The sequence below is a fragment of the Harpegnathos saltator genome, unplaced genomic scaffold, assembly GCF_003227715.2.
Source record: "Harpegnathos saltator strain DR-91 unplaced genomic scaffold, Hsal_v8.6 scaffold58, whole genome shotgun sequence".
Lineage (NCBI taxonomy): Eukaryota > Metazoa > Arthropoda > Insecta > Hymenoptera > Formicidae > Harpegnathos > Harpegnathos saltator.
This window is the reverse complement of record NW_020230404.1, coordinates 780567-797500: the sequence shown is the minus strand read 5'-3', so window position 1 is coordinate 797500 and position 16934 is coordinate 780567. Positions and strand designations below refer to the sequence as shown.

The 16934-nt window shown below is 42.6% G+C and overlaps 1 protein-coding gene across 30 annotated transcripts in view; it reads right to left on the bottom strand.

Annotated features, from left to right (window-relative positions):
• LOC105183462 (longitudinals lacking protein, isoforms A/B/D/L) overlaps positions 1 to 16934 on the bottom strand; it is a 207640-nt gene that overhangs the window by 113740 nt on the left and 76966 nt on the right. The window contains exon 7 of one of the 30 annotated variants that reach the window (XM_011141590.3): positions 6765 to 7226. The exons of 27 other annotated variants lie outside the window; for them this stretch is intronic. In XM_011141590.3, coding sequence (XP_011139892.1) covers positions 6877 to 7226 — 350 coding nt within the window. In that variant the 3' untranslated portion in view covers positions 6765 to 6876. Of the gene's footprint in view, positions 1 to 6764; positions 7227 to 11117; positions 11429 to 14407; positions 15296 to 16934 lie in introns of those variants that run through there. 2 more of the 30 variants (XM_011141605.3, XM_011141599.3) reach the window with 2 other exon arrangements.

The window sequence follows — 16934 nt, the reverse complement described above, 5'->3', positions numbered from 1 at the left end:
AGCGCGAGCCGCTTTCCTAATAAAAGATGCTTTTATTGAAGCTCGACGAGATACGCGAGCGTACGGTACCTTTTTACATGACTAAGTACATCTCCCGTCGGGTGCGATAATACGTGTCTGCTGACATAACTCGATCTATCGCAGATCTGTGTCTCCTCTCGTTAAAAAATATACACCTCAAATAGATCGCTAAACTATATCTCTATTCGGCGTCGTCTCCCGGCTAACCGAGAGACTGCCGACTCGACGTCTCCGAGAGAAGAGGAGTTCATCGTACTCACTAGCAAGTTCACACTCGGCACTTGCGGAGCGTGGTCCACGACTTCGAGCGATTGTTCTCCCTCGGTTGTCTCGGAACTCAACATCACACAATGTGGGAATGTACGCACCTTGGATCATCCATGTGTACCCACGAGCTTCAGTCGATTCGAGTCGGCTCAGTTGCCGTCTCATTGAAATCGAATGACGCTCGCGGATGGATCGATCGCAGTGTGCTTGTTTACGAAGAAAAATTTGCTATCGCCAAGTATAATTTGCTAATCGCGAAATGTAGTCAAAACTTTGCGAACGTGAACGTATTCTTCACCTGTTTACTGCCAAACGTAACAACACATCTCGCCATATTATAATGATATATATGTATATAGATATTCCTTTTAGACATCGCGTTGTGTGTCAAAGTACTCACAAAAGATCGGAGAACATGTTGCAGATAATATATTAATAATACTTGCGGTGAGTGAGCTCATTCCCTTAATCGTACGAAAATTAAGAGTAATTAATATGTTCAGAGAACGTACATTCTCTCCGACTTGTCTATATCGCGCATCATCGTGAATTCATTATCTGTATACTCTCTTCGACTTGCTGCAAAACATAAGTCTAGCTTTCTGAAACATCAAGTACGGTACATAGAAAAATCAACTTGTACGTTCAAGCTCTCCGAGTTCTCTTTCGAAACGCGATATGAGCGAAGGAACAAATACCGCGGAATCCGTCCGTGGAAATAAGAATAAAGAAAAAACATAAATGGCAACTATCAGAAGACGGAAACCAATTCGCCCAAGTCCGTTTCACGGTCCTTGTTCGACGAGCTGATGATCGAGTCGATTTTTTGGACCGACTTTTCGATTTGACAACTAGATTCTACGCCGACGACACATCCACGTGACGTTTCGTCAACGTGTAGATATCACTTTGATATCTGAAAAATATCTGGAAGACATGCAGATGTCGATCGATCACTCGTGCGTGAGCTAGTCGATATTTAATCGATATTGTATTCAATATATCGAGTCGATATAACTGTATATCGACACGGTAGGATATAACAAGGTAGGAAATAACGACCAAATCTCTCGTCAACATCTACCTGATATCTTCCAGATATCGTGACGAAAGTTTAGAAACATCAAATCGCTCGTTGATTTCCGTACGATTTCAACTTAATCTCGGCATCGATGGGGCGATCGGATTCCTTATCGACCTGCGAACCCGGGAAACGTACGGAGAAGACGAAGGCATTCTCTTCGGCCTCTCACAAGATCCAACAAACGCTAAATGTTAAACGTCAGGACGAATAAAAAAATCGTTAACAATTACAAACAGGTACGAGAAAAGCGGCATCGTCGCGTGCGATGCGCGTAAATTCAGGAACAACAGAAAGTCAGCTCAGAGAAAGACGCTTCTCGTCTCTGTAACCAAGGTCTCGCGCTCGTCTGGAACTAGTAGACGACGACGACGACGACGACGAAGGAGACGCACGCATCCAAGTGCACAGAGAGCGTTTTTTTCTTCTTTTTCTTCTCATCAGACTGACGCTCGCGTGGCCGCGCGAGACGCGTACATTGGCGCAGGTCGCGCTCGGCCGCGCGACTTGTCCTAGAAGAGGGTGTTGCAGACGACCGGCTTGGAGGGATGCTTGTGCCTAATGTGGTCCTGCACATTGAACTTCTTTTTGCTAAGTTTGCCGCAGTAGGGGCACTCGAAGCGCGGTGGCTTGCCGCAGTCGTACTTGTAGTGAGCGGTGACGGCGCTCTTCGTGGTGTAGGTCTTCCGGCAGCGCGGGCACGGGTAGCGGGTCCTCATCTTCCTCGTGCTCCTACCAGCCGAGTAGGTCTCCTCGAGCCACGGCAGCGGTAACATTTGCAGAAACGCTGAAAAAGACACGGAAGTGCGCGGTTAGCACGCTCGCATCCTACTGCCCGGGGCCTCTTCGAGGTCGCGGGGGTGGGATCTCGGGGTAAACTGTCGCGAAAAGCGGCGTGTGATACAACGCGGTATGAGAAGCCTTCGGGAAACTCGAGCAGAATCGAGAGTCGCTTCGCGTACCTGAAGGATCGGTTTCATCTGATACGAACTACTTGGATCGATTCGATGGAGCGGACTCGCCGAGGACAGTTGTCTTTCCAGCATTATCTTTTTAGAACCAGTACTTGCGGCAAGGGTGTGCGCTTTTATAACTGTCGCCTTTTCTCGGTAGAAAGATCAAGTCGCAGGTCGACGACCAGTCGACGAAAAAGCCTCGGGTGGGTGAGTAGCAGGTCAAGGTGAGTAAACGGTCAGATAGAGTCAAGATACTTCAGACGGGATCTATCTTTACGAGGAAATCACGTTCCAGCTTTCCTTCTGGGCACATTCGGAAGTCTAGAAAATTTCTGTCCCGAAATCCTTCGTCTATTTATGGCGTGCGAGTTCAGGTTGCGAGCAAAGCGTATTTACTACATCCGAGACTACTTGAGTGAATATAAGTATATAATTACAAGGATAAATTATATAGCTATATAACGAGCACATCAGTCGCATCTAACGTTGGGATATTAATTGTTAAAAAACTATTTACTCTGAACTACGTGACGTCGTGCTCTCCGGGAGGTCGGATAAGAGAAGTAAACTGTCCTGGAAAGGTAGACAGGTCCTTGACAAGGAGGAGATTCCGCGAGATAGTGCTGACGATGTGCGCAAAGACGATGTGACTCGCTGTTGTTTAGTAAGGGACGAACAAATAAAGCGGTTGCGGGTATCTTCAAGCTGTGCAGACGAACTGTAGTGTGTTTGATCGATTACGTGTCGGATGATGACGAGCGACCAGATGAGGGTGTTTCTTGCGAAGGGAAAGGGTTAGTTCGAAGGGTAACTGCGCGGCTGACCACTTGGAAACTCACGGCACAAGTTGCGAATTCGTCTCCGCGAATTATCGTCCATGCGATCCGCTAATATCGCTAAGATCTAAGGACCGGCTTGTCGCTCTGTAAAAAGTAACGTTGATTAGTCTGCAATCACACCGTTAGTAATGTAAGTCGCACTTGGTTGGTATATGTTACCGATACGTCTCGGATGTCGCGTAAGAAATCGGTGCACATGTACGAAGTGTTTGCAAAAAACGATCGATGTCTTCTCAGATTTCCTGTACGAGCAGCGTAAGTTGGAAGAAAATATTCGCATCTCTTCTACTTTCGGGAATAAAACCGGGAACCGGGACGAGACGAGGAATGATCATGCAGCAATCAATGAATTCCTTTATTAATTTGGTTCTTGTAAGATTTTTATTGTACATCGCTATATATTATATATTATGTTATCAAGACTTTTATCATGTAATATAAAATCATTTATTATATAGTAGTTTAGTCACAAAAGGAAAGACGATTGAAGGCTGTATGTTTACATCATATATTTATCGTATCGTAATGAGCTCGGTATTCAATCCGGGATGTTCCTCGTGCACACACTTATTATACATATTACGGAATTCTTTGTTCGGTATGTGTGTGTGCAGTGAGATTTAAATTTTGGTGGGCCGTTGCATTCGTGCTGGAAATAGTGCACGCAATTCAGTAATTATGCCCAAAATTAGAAAAAAAATATTGAAAAATATCCAATTCATTAAAATTGAAGATTCTAGAATTTGTTAGAGTTAAATTCCAGCGAATATATACAAATGAACACAAGAAAATACGGGTTCGTTAAAAAGTCATAACTGTTACGTTTACTTAACGACATCTCTCCGTTAATAATGTATGTGTGTATAATATGCATCAAGAGCATTGTGTAAAGATAAATGAAAATAATCGAGATTAATCGAATGAGTAATTAGCAACTGATTTAATTAACAAGCAAAATTGCGAAATTAACTAACTGAGAGAAGATATTAATTTAGGAAAAAAATGTTTTATTTCTCATAAATTTGCAAATTTTGATTCCACGTGGCAAAATAAATCGGTATAACGGGTACTTTTCCTGGCTTGCTTCTCTTTCCGAGCATGTTTAGATGGCAAATTATCCTTGCAGGATTCAAATTACTTTGTGGTTCCAATTCAAACCCTTTTGCGGGTTAAAATGTCCATGCGGATTAAAATATCCCTGTGAGTTAAAAGGCCCTTGTGGATTAAAACGCTCTTGTGGGTTTCAACCCGCCTGTGAGCTTCATCCTTCTTGCGGATTCAAATCCTCTTGTGGATTTAAATTCTCCCGCAGGGGGTAAGCCATATTCTTCCCTCAACTCGCTACGTAAGCTCATTAATAGGTACATTCAAAAACATATGCATATACATCATATCTGAAAGCAAAAGGTGCTGGTAAAAATAGTAAACTCGAACGACGAAATATCTACTGAAGTAAAAATCGAAAGAAAAATGAAGAAATATAACAGAAACGCAGAAGGATGCACCGCGAAAATGTGGTATCATTCGTGAGCTGCGAAGGACCTCATCGCACGTTCGCACCTCATCATACATTCATCCCAGAACCAGGAAACGATTTACGCAAAGTTTCGCAGGCAAGTTGACATATTTAACGGAGAACCAAGCGCAGTTTTCGCGTCGGAAAGGGAATCAATTAACAATCAACGAAGTACCATGTGAAAAGTTTGAAACCGAAAAAGAAAAGGGTCGAAAACTTTTCAGCAGGGTGTCCTTCAGCCCGAAATATCGTCTCCCGGATAAGCGAGTGAAAAGAAAACAACGACGACCGTGGAAGGGAGGGGGGGGGAGGACAAATGGCCGAAGAAATACAATTCAACGTTCCTTCCACACACCTGAGAGGGGAGTCTTCCAGTATGCGTTAATTCATTTATTTATTCGCTCAATCGTTCTAACATCCGCGCCTTTAAATACAACTTTCGTTGCACGCAGCAGTATGTACAATTTTCACCAGATTTACTCCGGTGAGGGAATTTTGGTCTGCGACCGATGTAGTCGATGGTATTACCCGCGCGACTCGCAGGCGAGAAATTATGCAGGACTAGCAACGCAAATGGATGTACATATCGAGATCAGAGGGTGCCGCTCGTCGGTGCCGCCACGAGAATCAACGAGAGCACGGTGAGTTTTTGTCTTTTCTTTTCTTTTTTTATTGTGCGACACGAGCGGGAGAAATCGCGCGATCACGCGTCCCTTGCGAGTCGCGTCGCGGTGGCGTTCAGGACGTTCCTTGGATGAGATCGACGACGTAGGCCTTGCGGTTCTTGTGCCTGCGAATGAGGTGCTTCTTGAGGTTGCCCTTGAGCTTGCTGTAGTAGTCGCAGTAGGGGCACTTGAAACGCGGCTGCAGGCCGCATTCGTACTTCAAGTGCCTCGTGAGGTTCCTCTTCCAGCTGAAGGCGCGGCTGCAGTTGTAATTCGGGCAGGAGAATCGGATCCTGTCGTCGTCGTTTGATCTTCTGAGGACTTTAAAAGATCCATTAACGCCTGGAAGCAAAAGAGCAAACGGTGAGTCCAGTCACCGGTGCCGGCAGGAAGTCGTGCGTCCTTTCGAGAGTTAACATGCCGAGGGAACCGACCGCTCGAGTGTGTAACAGCCTCCTTCGGAAATGAAATGCGTGCCGATTGAGTAAAACAAGAATGCTGAAAAAAATACAGCAACATATAAGCAAAATATTACGATATCTATGGGCGCCACACTCAATACATAACGATTGTCTATAAGATTCCGCATGGGACAAGTACTCGGGCGATTTTGCGCCCGCAGTCTTGGAAATGCAGTATTGGGAATATATCACATATTAACGATGGAACATTAATAAGTTGTATCTTATTGAGCCGCGAAAGACGCTCGGTCTGTCGTGCAGAAAATAATTGTGTTTACTCGCACAAACGCAATTCACCTGAAAAAACAGTAAATTACTATTAGTAGATTTGTTAATCGTTGTCTGTAACAACAATGTCGCATCTACAAGAACGTGGCGATGGAAAAAAATTATATCCTAAAAATATTCGATATACGTGGATGTTATCGCGCCCAACAATGGCGATAAAACCATCAGTCTTGCAGGATAAAAAATGTAAGAATCAACTGCACGAAAAACACACAGCCGTTCCTCATTCCAAATGTCTCATAAGAAATTGAATATGTCATATAATTTATTGAAAGGGCCGACGAGAGGAACTACCGAAACCATCGCGCAGTGTCTAGTATGAAACAAAGAAAAAAGAAAAAAGAAGATTATAAATTATACAGTAAAATATTCTTCGACCTTTTCCCGGAGAAACGGGTGAAGAGCACGGCGTGTGTCTCATTGTCAACAAATATAAATACTTTTTATAATTTATCGAAGGCCAACAAGAGACCGTCGTGCGAGATCGACGAGCCTGAAACAAAGAAGAAAGCAAGATGTAGAGACTTTGCATCGATGTGTCCCTCGACTGGGCATGATACTTGCCGAAGAAGCCAGTGAGTGAAAGAGCACGACAACAACAACGAGGAGCAGTGACCGAAGGGGTTCGATTGAGAACATCTCTTTCATATGTTTCGGAGGAAATTCAATTTAATACTCTGTCCGTCGTACACTCGATGTCACATAGGGAGGATTTACGAACGAAGTAGAGAACAACACTCGGCGCCGCACTAAAATCCTCTTTTAACGGCGCTGCGAGTCTCTCAGGAGAACGGCGGAGCACCCCGGGACCATTCGGCCAAGTCGGTCGCGTAGCTCGCCTCCCGAACGCCGCTGTTGGCGTCGGCGCGCCCGGGGAGGTACCTCTTCATGTTGAACACGTCGATGGCGAAGACACTGTGATTCTCGTGCAGTCGCTTCACGTGCTTGTAAGTGTCCGACGGATAGCGCGAGATGTACGTGCAATATGGACACTTGTAACGCGGTTCTTTGCCGTTGCACGCACTCACCACGTGTCGCCGGAGATGCACCTTCCTGGAGTAACAATTGGGACAGTTCAAGCACTGATACGGTCTTACGTTCCAGGGGCAGTAGCTGTACCACCTCTGATATCCTGAAACACATCGGCAAGTCGAGGCGTTAGTTTAGCTCTAAATCACACTCACGCTCAATGCATTCGCATCGAGATTCTCACATCAGGCTTGTCCTCTCTCACTCTCTCTCTCTCTCTCTCTCTCTCTCTCTCTCTCTCTCTCTCTCTCTCTCTCTCTCTCTCTTTCTCTTTTAGGGTCGACGTTTCCTCGCGAGAAAGGAACGGACGTTGTTAGACACACATATACACACATACATACACACATATAGTCGGCTGATCGGAGCTTGCGAAATATTTTTTGCGCCGAGATTTACGACGTGTTCCATGTCCAATAGAAAAATGTAACTCCTGAGAATCTCTGAGAAACGGATTCCTCTATTGGATACAGAATGCATTAGGAAACTTATCGGAGAAGAGTGTTGCAACCTTCAGTCAGCGTCTCTACACGTATACACGTCACAAAAATTGGGAAGTGAGATATTTCGTAGATCGTCGTAAAGATGATATCGATCCGTGCAATGTTCTTCGTTATTCGGGCTGGATGAGGCAATATTGGAAAGAATCATAGCACAACTACGAACACTCGGTAATTTTTATATGTGCAATAATAATGCATAAATAGACATATATATATATATATATATATAATATATACATCACTGGGCACGTGCAGTCTTATTATGTTCACTTAACGATATTGAGAGGAGCGGGTAAGGTAAGGTCAAGTGAGAGGTAAGATCATCGCGGCCGCTGAACGTCATCTCGCTCGCTTCAGTCCTGATTGACTCAGTTCGTGAGGACACACCACGCGAAAACTGCGACAATCGGGCCTTACATTCAGGAATAGCACTTCGTGCAAAAGCGTACGTCACATAACTGCTGGACGAACACTCTGAATCTTTACATGTAAAATCGCACGTTATTCGAGGTTCAAATTTGAAGGCATTTATTCTCCTCCGACCGCATCTTATTCATATTACGGTAACTTAACATACGAACTAAAAACTTATAAAAATATTGATGACTATGATAATTATGTGATGATGAGCAAATCATTAACAGCGTTAATTATCCCCGTCCATCCGTCTCTCCAGTTTGCGCAACTTGTGCACTTGTCTTGCACGACGAGAAACGGAAGATACGGCGTGTTTGATGTTTTCACAGACACGTTTCGAGCACTTCTCCCACAAACGTTTTGCTGCCGAGGTAATTTTTATGTCGTTTTATTATCGATTAAGGTAAAAAATACCCTGTAATATAGAAAAAGAACGCAAGATCGTTCTCTCTTTCTCAGAGCCAGTGTGCCTTCGACACGTTCATCAACGAGTTCGTGGAGACCTCGTCATGGATGTCGATCGCGAACACCGTGAAGTTTTTGTGCTTCTTCCTTACGTGCCCGTAGACGTCCGACGTCCTTTTACTGCGGTGCTGACAATACGGACACTGGAAACGCGGCTCTTGTCCACACTCGTACCTGAGATGCCTCGTCAGACTAGGCTTTTGGCCGAACGCGCTGGGGCAGCTCGGGCATGGGAATCTCTTGTTCTTAAGGATGCTGACGGAAGGATGCTGATCGAGATCTGGAAAGAGAGAAGAACAAACGAATAAAACGGCATAAGCGAAATGAGCCACGTGTACCAGCAGCCAAAACTCAAGGCGCCTTTGCTCCGGTTGAGTCTTCCCTCGTGGCTCAACCGAGCGTAAACGAACGCGCGGTCGCCGACGACGTTAACCGCCCGAGACTCCTCTCTTTATATCGAAAACTCGGCAAACAGCGCTAGTTCCCTTTAATGAACGGCAGGAAGCGAAAGGGAGTCGCTGCGACCAAGAATCTTACGTTCGCGCGCAGAGTTACGAAAACATCTGACCTCATTCTTCGAGGGTTCCCGACAATTGCTTAAGAAGCGTTAAAAAAGTGTCCGACGACCCGACGGGCTTTCGACAATGTATGCGTGAATTTCCACCAGTTGATGTTAACAAATTACTTCTCACCCAGACGATGATTAATGTTGACGGCAAAGTGTGCTTTCATACGTGAAACATACGAGTTCGCCGGGTTCCTGACTAGCAACAAGTATGAATTATCAACAAGTATGGGTTACCGATACATTCAGTACTACGACATGGATGCAAGCTTGGTGTCTCTCGTTAAGCACCATAAGTTAATACACAGCGATACGTCTGAAAGAGAGAGAGAGAGAGAGAGAGAGAGAGAGAGAGAGAGAGAAAGAGAGAGAGATGTGTCTCTCCCTCAGACAATATTTCGTGAGTCTCGGTTTGGATATTGTTAGTATCCACATAGCTGATACAGCCATGAGGACCTGAAGCCCACAGGAAAATGTGACACAATGCATGCGAAATGCCGCGCGATCGATATGTTTCGTGTACATGTTGCGTGTGTGTGTGCGCGCACGCGCACGCGCGCGCGAGTCATGAATTCGTATTACAAAGCTTTATTCAATGTTAAGTTTTACAGTGACAAGTTGCGTGGGGAACTCGTCAAGAGAGCTCGTCAACATTCAACTGGAATAATATAACACTAACGGTGGGAATCTTCCTTCGAATCTCATCGTAATATTCCGATAAGAAATTATAATCTTAACCGACGAAACTTTTTAATATTCGACCGTCTATTTTGAACCTGCAATCACGCAAGGATCCTGGATAGAGATATTGGGGTTTGATGTACCTAAAGTCACTAATTTGTTGTTACGACAGCGTCGAATCTTCCATATGCATTGGATCATCGCTTAATCTATTAGTTTGTCTTTCTTCCTGCACTACTTTGCACTAATTTTCCTTTTTCTCTTCTCCTACAAGTTTCAGTCGTGTATCTTCTTATTTTTAAGCTCCGAAAGTGAATACCAGTTCAACGGGAAAAGAACAGGCCTTTTGTGTTTACGAGAGAGCTTGAATCCAGAATGCCTTCATCCTGGAAGATGCCAACAGGATCACGTGACTTGCAACGGCTCCGTGATTGGTTGGAATCGATAGTCTAATACGGAATCCGCTTTCTACGCATGCGTAGCGAATGGTGAAGAATCCGATAGTTCCATTAAAAAAAAAAAATGTTTATAAAATGACACACTATCGCTCAAGATCTATTAAATAAACAACACTTTCTGAATAATTTTGCTCTAACGATAAAAAAACCGTAAAATTCACGTGATATAATTATGAGAAAAGGTAGATTTGGTTAGGTTAGGTTAAATTGTCATGCGTTAACTTTACAGTTATTTTTTATTGTTAGAGCAAAAGGAAACTGTCTACACTACAGTTTACTAAACTATTTGATCGAAAGCGTCATTTTATTGATATATATTTTTTATCTCGGTATATTTTGCAGGAATCTTGAGCGTATACATACGTGGCGCGATTTAAAGCACGTGTACACGGACATAATATATCTAGACTGCGCGTTGTCTCAAATTTCAAAAGTAGGAGGAGTAGGACTCAGGAAAAAATGCGCTCTGATTTATGTCTGTGCGTTCTCTCTCGCACACGCGATGAAGGAGGAATAAGGGGAGGCTGTTGCCATAGACATAGTATATTATGTGCGAGAGAGAACGCACAAACACAAAATAGAATATATCCTTTCCTACATAAGCTCTACCCCCTTTTTCTCGAACATGCGATTTAGATATACTATGTCTATGCACTGATTCCAGTAAATCGCAAGGTCATTATCCTGTTGGCGTCTCTCTCTCCTACTCGAGGCTCTCCAACAAAGAATACGGTTTCCATTTTCTGGCAAGAAATATGCGCCTCGGTTCTTTCCACCATCTAACTTGGTCATTTCCAAAGTTAATTTGACACTTCTATAATAAACATAGAATAAACATATTCCACTTTATAGCACTTTATGTATGAAGCACTTGGTAAACCTTCTCGTATCGTTTGTACTATCGAATTTGCAAAAAAGCGGATTCACTGGAATTTGTTCCACTGCTGAAAAATGTCGATGACATAGATATCGTGGTCCTGATGCTTCACCCTGATGTGTTTTCGTATATCGGCCTTGACCTTGCACATGTAGTCACAATATGGGCACTTGAACCTGGGCTGTTGACCACATTGGTAGCGAAGGTGGCTGGTGAGGTTCCTCTTCCATACGAAGACACTCTGGCAGTTGGGATTCGGACATGAGTACTTGGTGGGCTTCACGCGCCAGTTCCATCTCTTTGTGCCAGGATGGATCGCCCAATATGTAGATCCTTTGTTCTCTGAAAAAGTAACGGCTCATTTGCGATGAAATGTTCGGAGATGTTCGACGACCATGCGCGAAGGTAGACTGAGAGCGATTGGTCGTTCTTTCTTTTCCCTCCTTTTCTCAGATGGCTCTGGACAATAGGTATAAAAAAGTAAAAATGATGGGATGTAAGCTCGCGAGTCACAGATTGGTATATTTAAAAATCTATCAATTATGTACACCTTTTAGAAGTCAACCACTCAACCGTTGTATTCACCGAATATAGTTACTGATATGACATAATTTACTGATCAATTTACCGACGAGATATTATTGAATGAAAATTTTCTGTTACGCTAGATTCCGCAATGGTTTTTGGTATTACCTTGTCGGTGCTGTTAGTAACAACTGTGACGTTATCTCGACCGAAGTTTGATAAAGCCAATAAAAAATCGAACGTACATTATTCGTATCTCTCCCAAGAATTTTGTTTAAACCCTACTCTAAATAAGAAATACTTCGCCATCGTCGGAGTCATCAGGTTAAGTCTAGTCTATTTTAACATCAAAATTTAAGCCGTGTTCCGATATTCACTACCACTACTGGTAGTACTATAATTGCTATTATTATTCAATATATACTGACATTTAATTTCACCATTAATACCACAAATGACAAACATATTGACACTGAGATTACAGCGCCTTACAAAGCCAAGCAGCTACAATAGAAACATAGAGTCGAATGATTTGACCGCGGAACTTAAACTTTTAGATGTCGAAACAAATAAAATGTATACTATATATATTAGTCAAGAAAAAGTGCACAAAAAAAGGTGCAAAAAGAAAATAGAACGACAAATAAAAATTACATTATGTAATTATATGTAAATCCTAATCTACGTTGCAAGATTATTTCTGTTCTTTTCAACTTGTAATTGATACTCTGAAGTGTCAGCGTAACCCAATATTTTAATTTTACAATAACTCGTAAACTATCCGTTGTATGGTACTGATACCTTCAGTACTTCCCGATGTTCTTCTTTCCACTTTTCATTTTTATATAAAAAGGGAAAGTCTCGCCTTCAATATTTCATCAAGAGAATATTGGAATATTTATGGACGGTATCCAAATAACTTTTGATACGTAAACTGTTTCTACAGCGAAATGATAATTCACAAATAATTAATTTTCTTCTTTAGAATTATCACTGCTACTTTTGCACGACGCTCCTATGGTAGCATAATATAACGTAATATAACGTAAAATCCTCGATCTTTTATTCATTTTGACAATATCTGTCACCAATAGTAAAATAATTTCGGCACGGTCATAACACAGTGCATTGTTATAACGTTATACCAATTATACCAACAATAAGAGCGAAACACAGCCTGCGGCTCTCTGAATGAGTAAACTGGACAAAGAGAACGCGTTCGCGTGATCCTCTTATCAGGCTGCATCTGAGAACGACTGAAATGCGCATGTATGCATCTTATCACATCTAATTATTCGCTTAATTATTCTATTCGTGTCTTCAGTTTTGATCGTACTCGGTAGCGCATACACTTTTTAAGAAAATTTCTCAGCCAAGCAAACTCGGACCTGCAACGACGGTATTATCTGCAATTCGGTGGCAGGAAGTTATACGTAAACAAATGAACATGGCAGTAGGTGCAAATCGAGATCAGAGGCCATCGTGGGGATTTAACTCCTTCAGTACGGCAGATATTTGCGAAGCATTCTTGTGCGTGTGCTACGTCTCCTGATGACGCCAATATAGTATCTGACGTAAAATATCGTGTATATAGGTATACATAAAAATTGCCATTAGCAAGAAATGGAAGAATATCTTGAGACATAAATTTATTCATAACAAAGTAAAGGAAAATGAGTGTCGAGCGGCTGTTAACTATAATCGATGCTCATGCCAAGGTGCCATTAATGGTCTCTGGCACCTAGTCCTTCAAACAGAAGAGCCCTATCCAAAAGAAGAAGAAGAAATATTTGTACACCGAAAAGGTTAACCACGAACCAACGAACAAGCGAGTTCCTTCATTTCACAACTTTTATCACCGACTGCCTCTGCGGATGGCCTCGATATTCAGGAAGTGATTGGAAGAGGTCGATGATGTAAGCCTTCTGCTTGTTGTGCTTGCAGAAGAGGTGCTGCTTCAGGTTTCCCTTTATCTTGCTGCGGTGATTACAATAGGGACACTTGAAGCGCGGCTGCAAGCCGCATTCGTATTTTAAATGTCGCGAAAGGTTCCTTTTCCAGCAGAAGATGCTGCCGCAGTCGTTATTCGGGCAACTGTATCTGATCCCGTTCTCGGGGTACGATCTTCTGAAGCTTTTAAAAGTTATATTACCGCCTGGAAGCAAAAGAACAGACAGACGAAGCCCGGTCAGTCCCGACACCAAGTCGCGCGTCTTTTCGAACGTGAACATGCCAAGGATATCGATCGCTCGGGTGTGTAACAGCTTCCTTCGGTAATGTGTGCCGAGTGAGCGAAACAAAAACGCCGAGAAAGATACGGCCACATATAAGCACAATACTACGGTGTCTACGGACGCACCACAGTCAATGCATAATGACTGTCCACTAGAGCCTACACGAAAGAACGTAATGTTAGGACGTCACAGTTAACAACCAAACATTGGCATGCTACATTTTATTAGGACATCACATTAACTGAACGTTGGCGAGTTGTTTTGTTATTGAGTCGCGAGATGCTTGGACGAGATATGAACGTCGTACGATACACTGTGCTTCCCTACGCGAGCGCAATTCACCTGAAAAGTACCGCAAATTACTGCAGACCCGTTGGGTATCTACAACGACGTGGCGATAGAAAGATCATCTTATAAAAATTCAGATTTCCTAGAAATATTCATCAGTGTGTGTGTGTGTGTGTCAAATATATACATACATATATATATATATATATGTGTACATGTAGATTGTTAACGTGTTCAACTATTACATGATAATAGAAGAATATAAGAATCAATATCACGGAAGACAAAGATGCTTTTATTTCTCACCCCACACAAACGCCTTGCTGTTGCAAAATTAAATATATTACATAATTTATATATCTTCACTCTCAATTCCTCTGAAAAACTTGTTTTTACAATTCATGCTTTGTCGAAGTATTTGTAAAAAAAGAAACGAAATCTTCTTAAATAGATAATTCCTAATAAATTAGAATCTTCTTAAATATACGAAACAATCATGGATGCAATCAAGATTGCATCTGATAAATTTGACATGAGATAGAACAATGCTTGTGTGTCTTATCTGAAAGTGTAATATTACTTTCATTGGTCGAAATTGGCGGGATTCAAGACAAAGTGATGAAGCGGAAGTGTTTCCACCGAAAATTAGTGAGTACTCACTGATTATTGTGAGTTTCACTCGTCTCGCTAATTCCATTGCAAACATTTTTACCGACTCACTTTAAAGGGGAGTGGTATCGCAAAATGATGATGAAATCGCGAAAGTTCACTTTCATTCATTCATCATCTCCGTTGCGCAAAAGGAACATTTCAACAGCGCATAAGCCGTGCTCGGAGAGCTTCGATTAGCTTTGAGGCCCGTCCATCTCCGTTCCATTTGTGTACCAAGGATTCTTGAAGATGTCCAAAACGTAGACCGCCGAGTCCTTGTGCTTCCTGATTATGTGTTTGCTCACATCGCCCTTGACCTTGCAGCAGTATTCGCAATAGGGACACTTGAAGCGCGGCGAGAGACCGCACTCGTATCTGAGATGCCTCGTCAAGTTCCCCTTCCAATTAAAGGATCTGGTGCAATTGGGATTGGTGCAGATGTAGATTCCACGTTGTCTCTTGCGCATTTTTTGATGCATGGCCGATCGACATGGTTGTCTCATGAAGAAGTCTGAAAGGAACAAGAGTGACCCTGTGAGTCGAATGCTTCGCGATTTGATTCAAACGAGAGGCATCATATGTGGGCTTTCTCATCTCGTAATGTCGCATAGGTACACCGAGATGACAAAATACCAGGGAGGTGTGATCGAAGTGACACGTGGGCCTCCGAGCGACAAGGGCGGAAAAAAAAAATCTATTTCCTGTCACCGAAAAATAAGAACGATCCTTCATTCTCGGAAGACATCGGTTCCCGATGATTTGTAGAACTGGTGTGTGTCTCCCATTTTTCTCAAATGCAGACAGGCTAGGGTTCTCAGTGGATTAACCAAGAAAAAACTCCGTCAGACACACAATACGTGATCCGCTTGGGAGAAGAACGCAAAGCTCGCGGAGCGCATACTAACCGAGCACGATGTCCTCAACTATCACATGCATAAGCTAAGACATAGAGACGCGCCCTCAGCTGCAGGTGTGACGGGGAGGAAGATACGAACCAGCCTTTATGCCTTACGTCTTTGCGCCCGGTCTTTGCCGCCCCCGCTCATCTTTCGCAATCTTCCCAATTTTTTCTCGCCGAGGCCGCCTCAGGGAAACAGCAACTTGCGATTTCGCTCTTCTTCGCATCACCATTTATTCTTAACGCCTCCGAAAATCAACGGTCGCAGGACAATAATATTATAAAGCGGAGAGATTGTATCGTCCGCACTTGTGTCACTCATTACACGTGTTTTATTCACTGAAAATGTCTCTCTTCCTCTTTTTCTCTCTAAAACAACTTGAAACGTATAATTGTGAGAATGATTTATTGGCTAGGAATAATGGGAGAAAACAATAATAATCATTTATTGCCTATATCGCTAATAAGAAGACGTTCTTGAGTCAATGAGACTTAACACCCTAACTTTTCCAATGCTCCAAACACTCTGCTCGAATCTCGACGATTTCTTCTCTCTGCTCATCCTTGTATCAATATGCACACACATATATACGTATTATTCGCTAAAACAATCATAAGCTGCATTCTTTTAGACGCCACATTCTCCATCGGGCGCTGCTAGTTTTATCGGACGCCCATCTGTCTTTGATCTCTCAATTCTTTTCTCTCACATACACGCGCACATTCTTCTTCTTCCTCCTGCTGAATGGTAAACAGAGTGGAATCTTCGTTATTTTTCTCGCAAAAAAAAAAAACACGTATATAACTTAACGTATACAACTTAGCAAATAACAAATTAGTCAATAGGCACGCTTTGGTCAAGTATTTCGATCTAAATTTTTTCAAATATCTGCGGAAAGGATTACCGAATTATCCAAATAAGTTAACACTATTTTGTCAGGTACTGTATCTCCTTCATGGTTGCGTTTATAAATAGTTGGAAATAAATATATAAATAGTTAATTGGAAGTTGGAACCTTTAAAAATTCGTAATGTCCGTCGGAAACTATAAAAGCCGTGTATACCTTTGACTTTCCTTTGACTGTCCTTACATCTATTGGAATATAAAAGAAACCGTCCTTCAGATCTAACACGCTAAGATATCTCGCATTTTATGAAATCTAATTGGTCTTCTATGAGTAAAAATATATTTTTATTTTTCATTGAGTTCGATGCACACAGTCTGATGCTTCCGCCTTCATCGTCGGCTTTG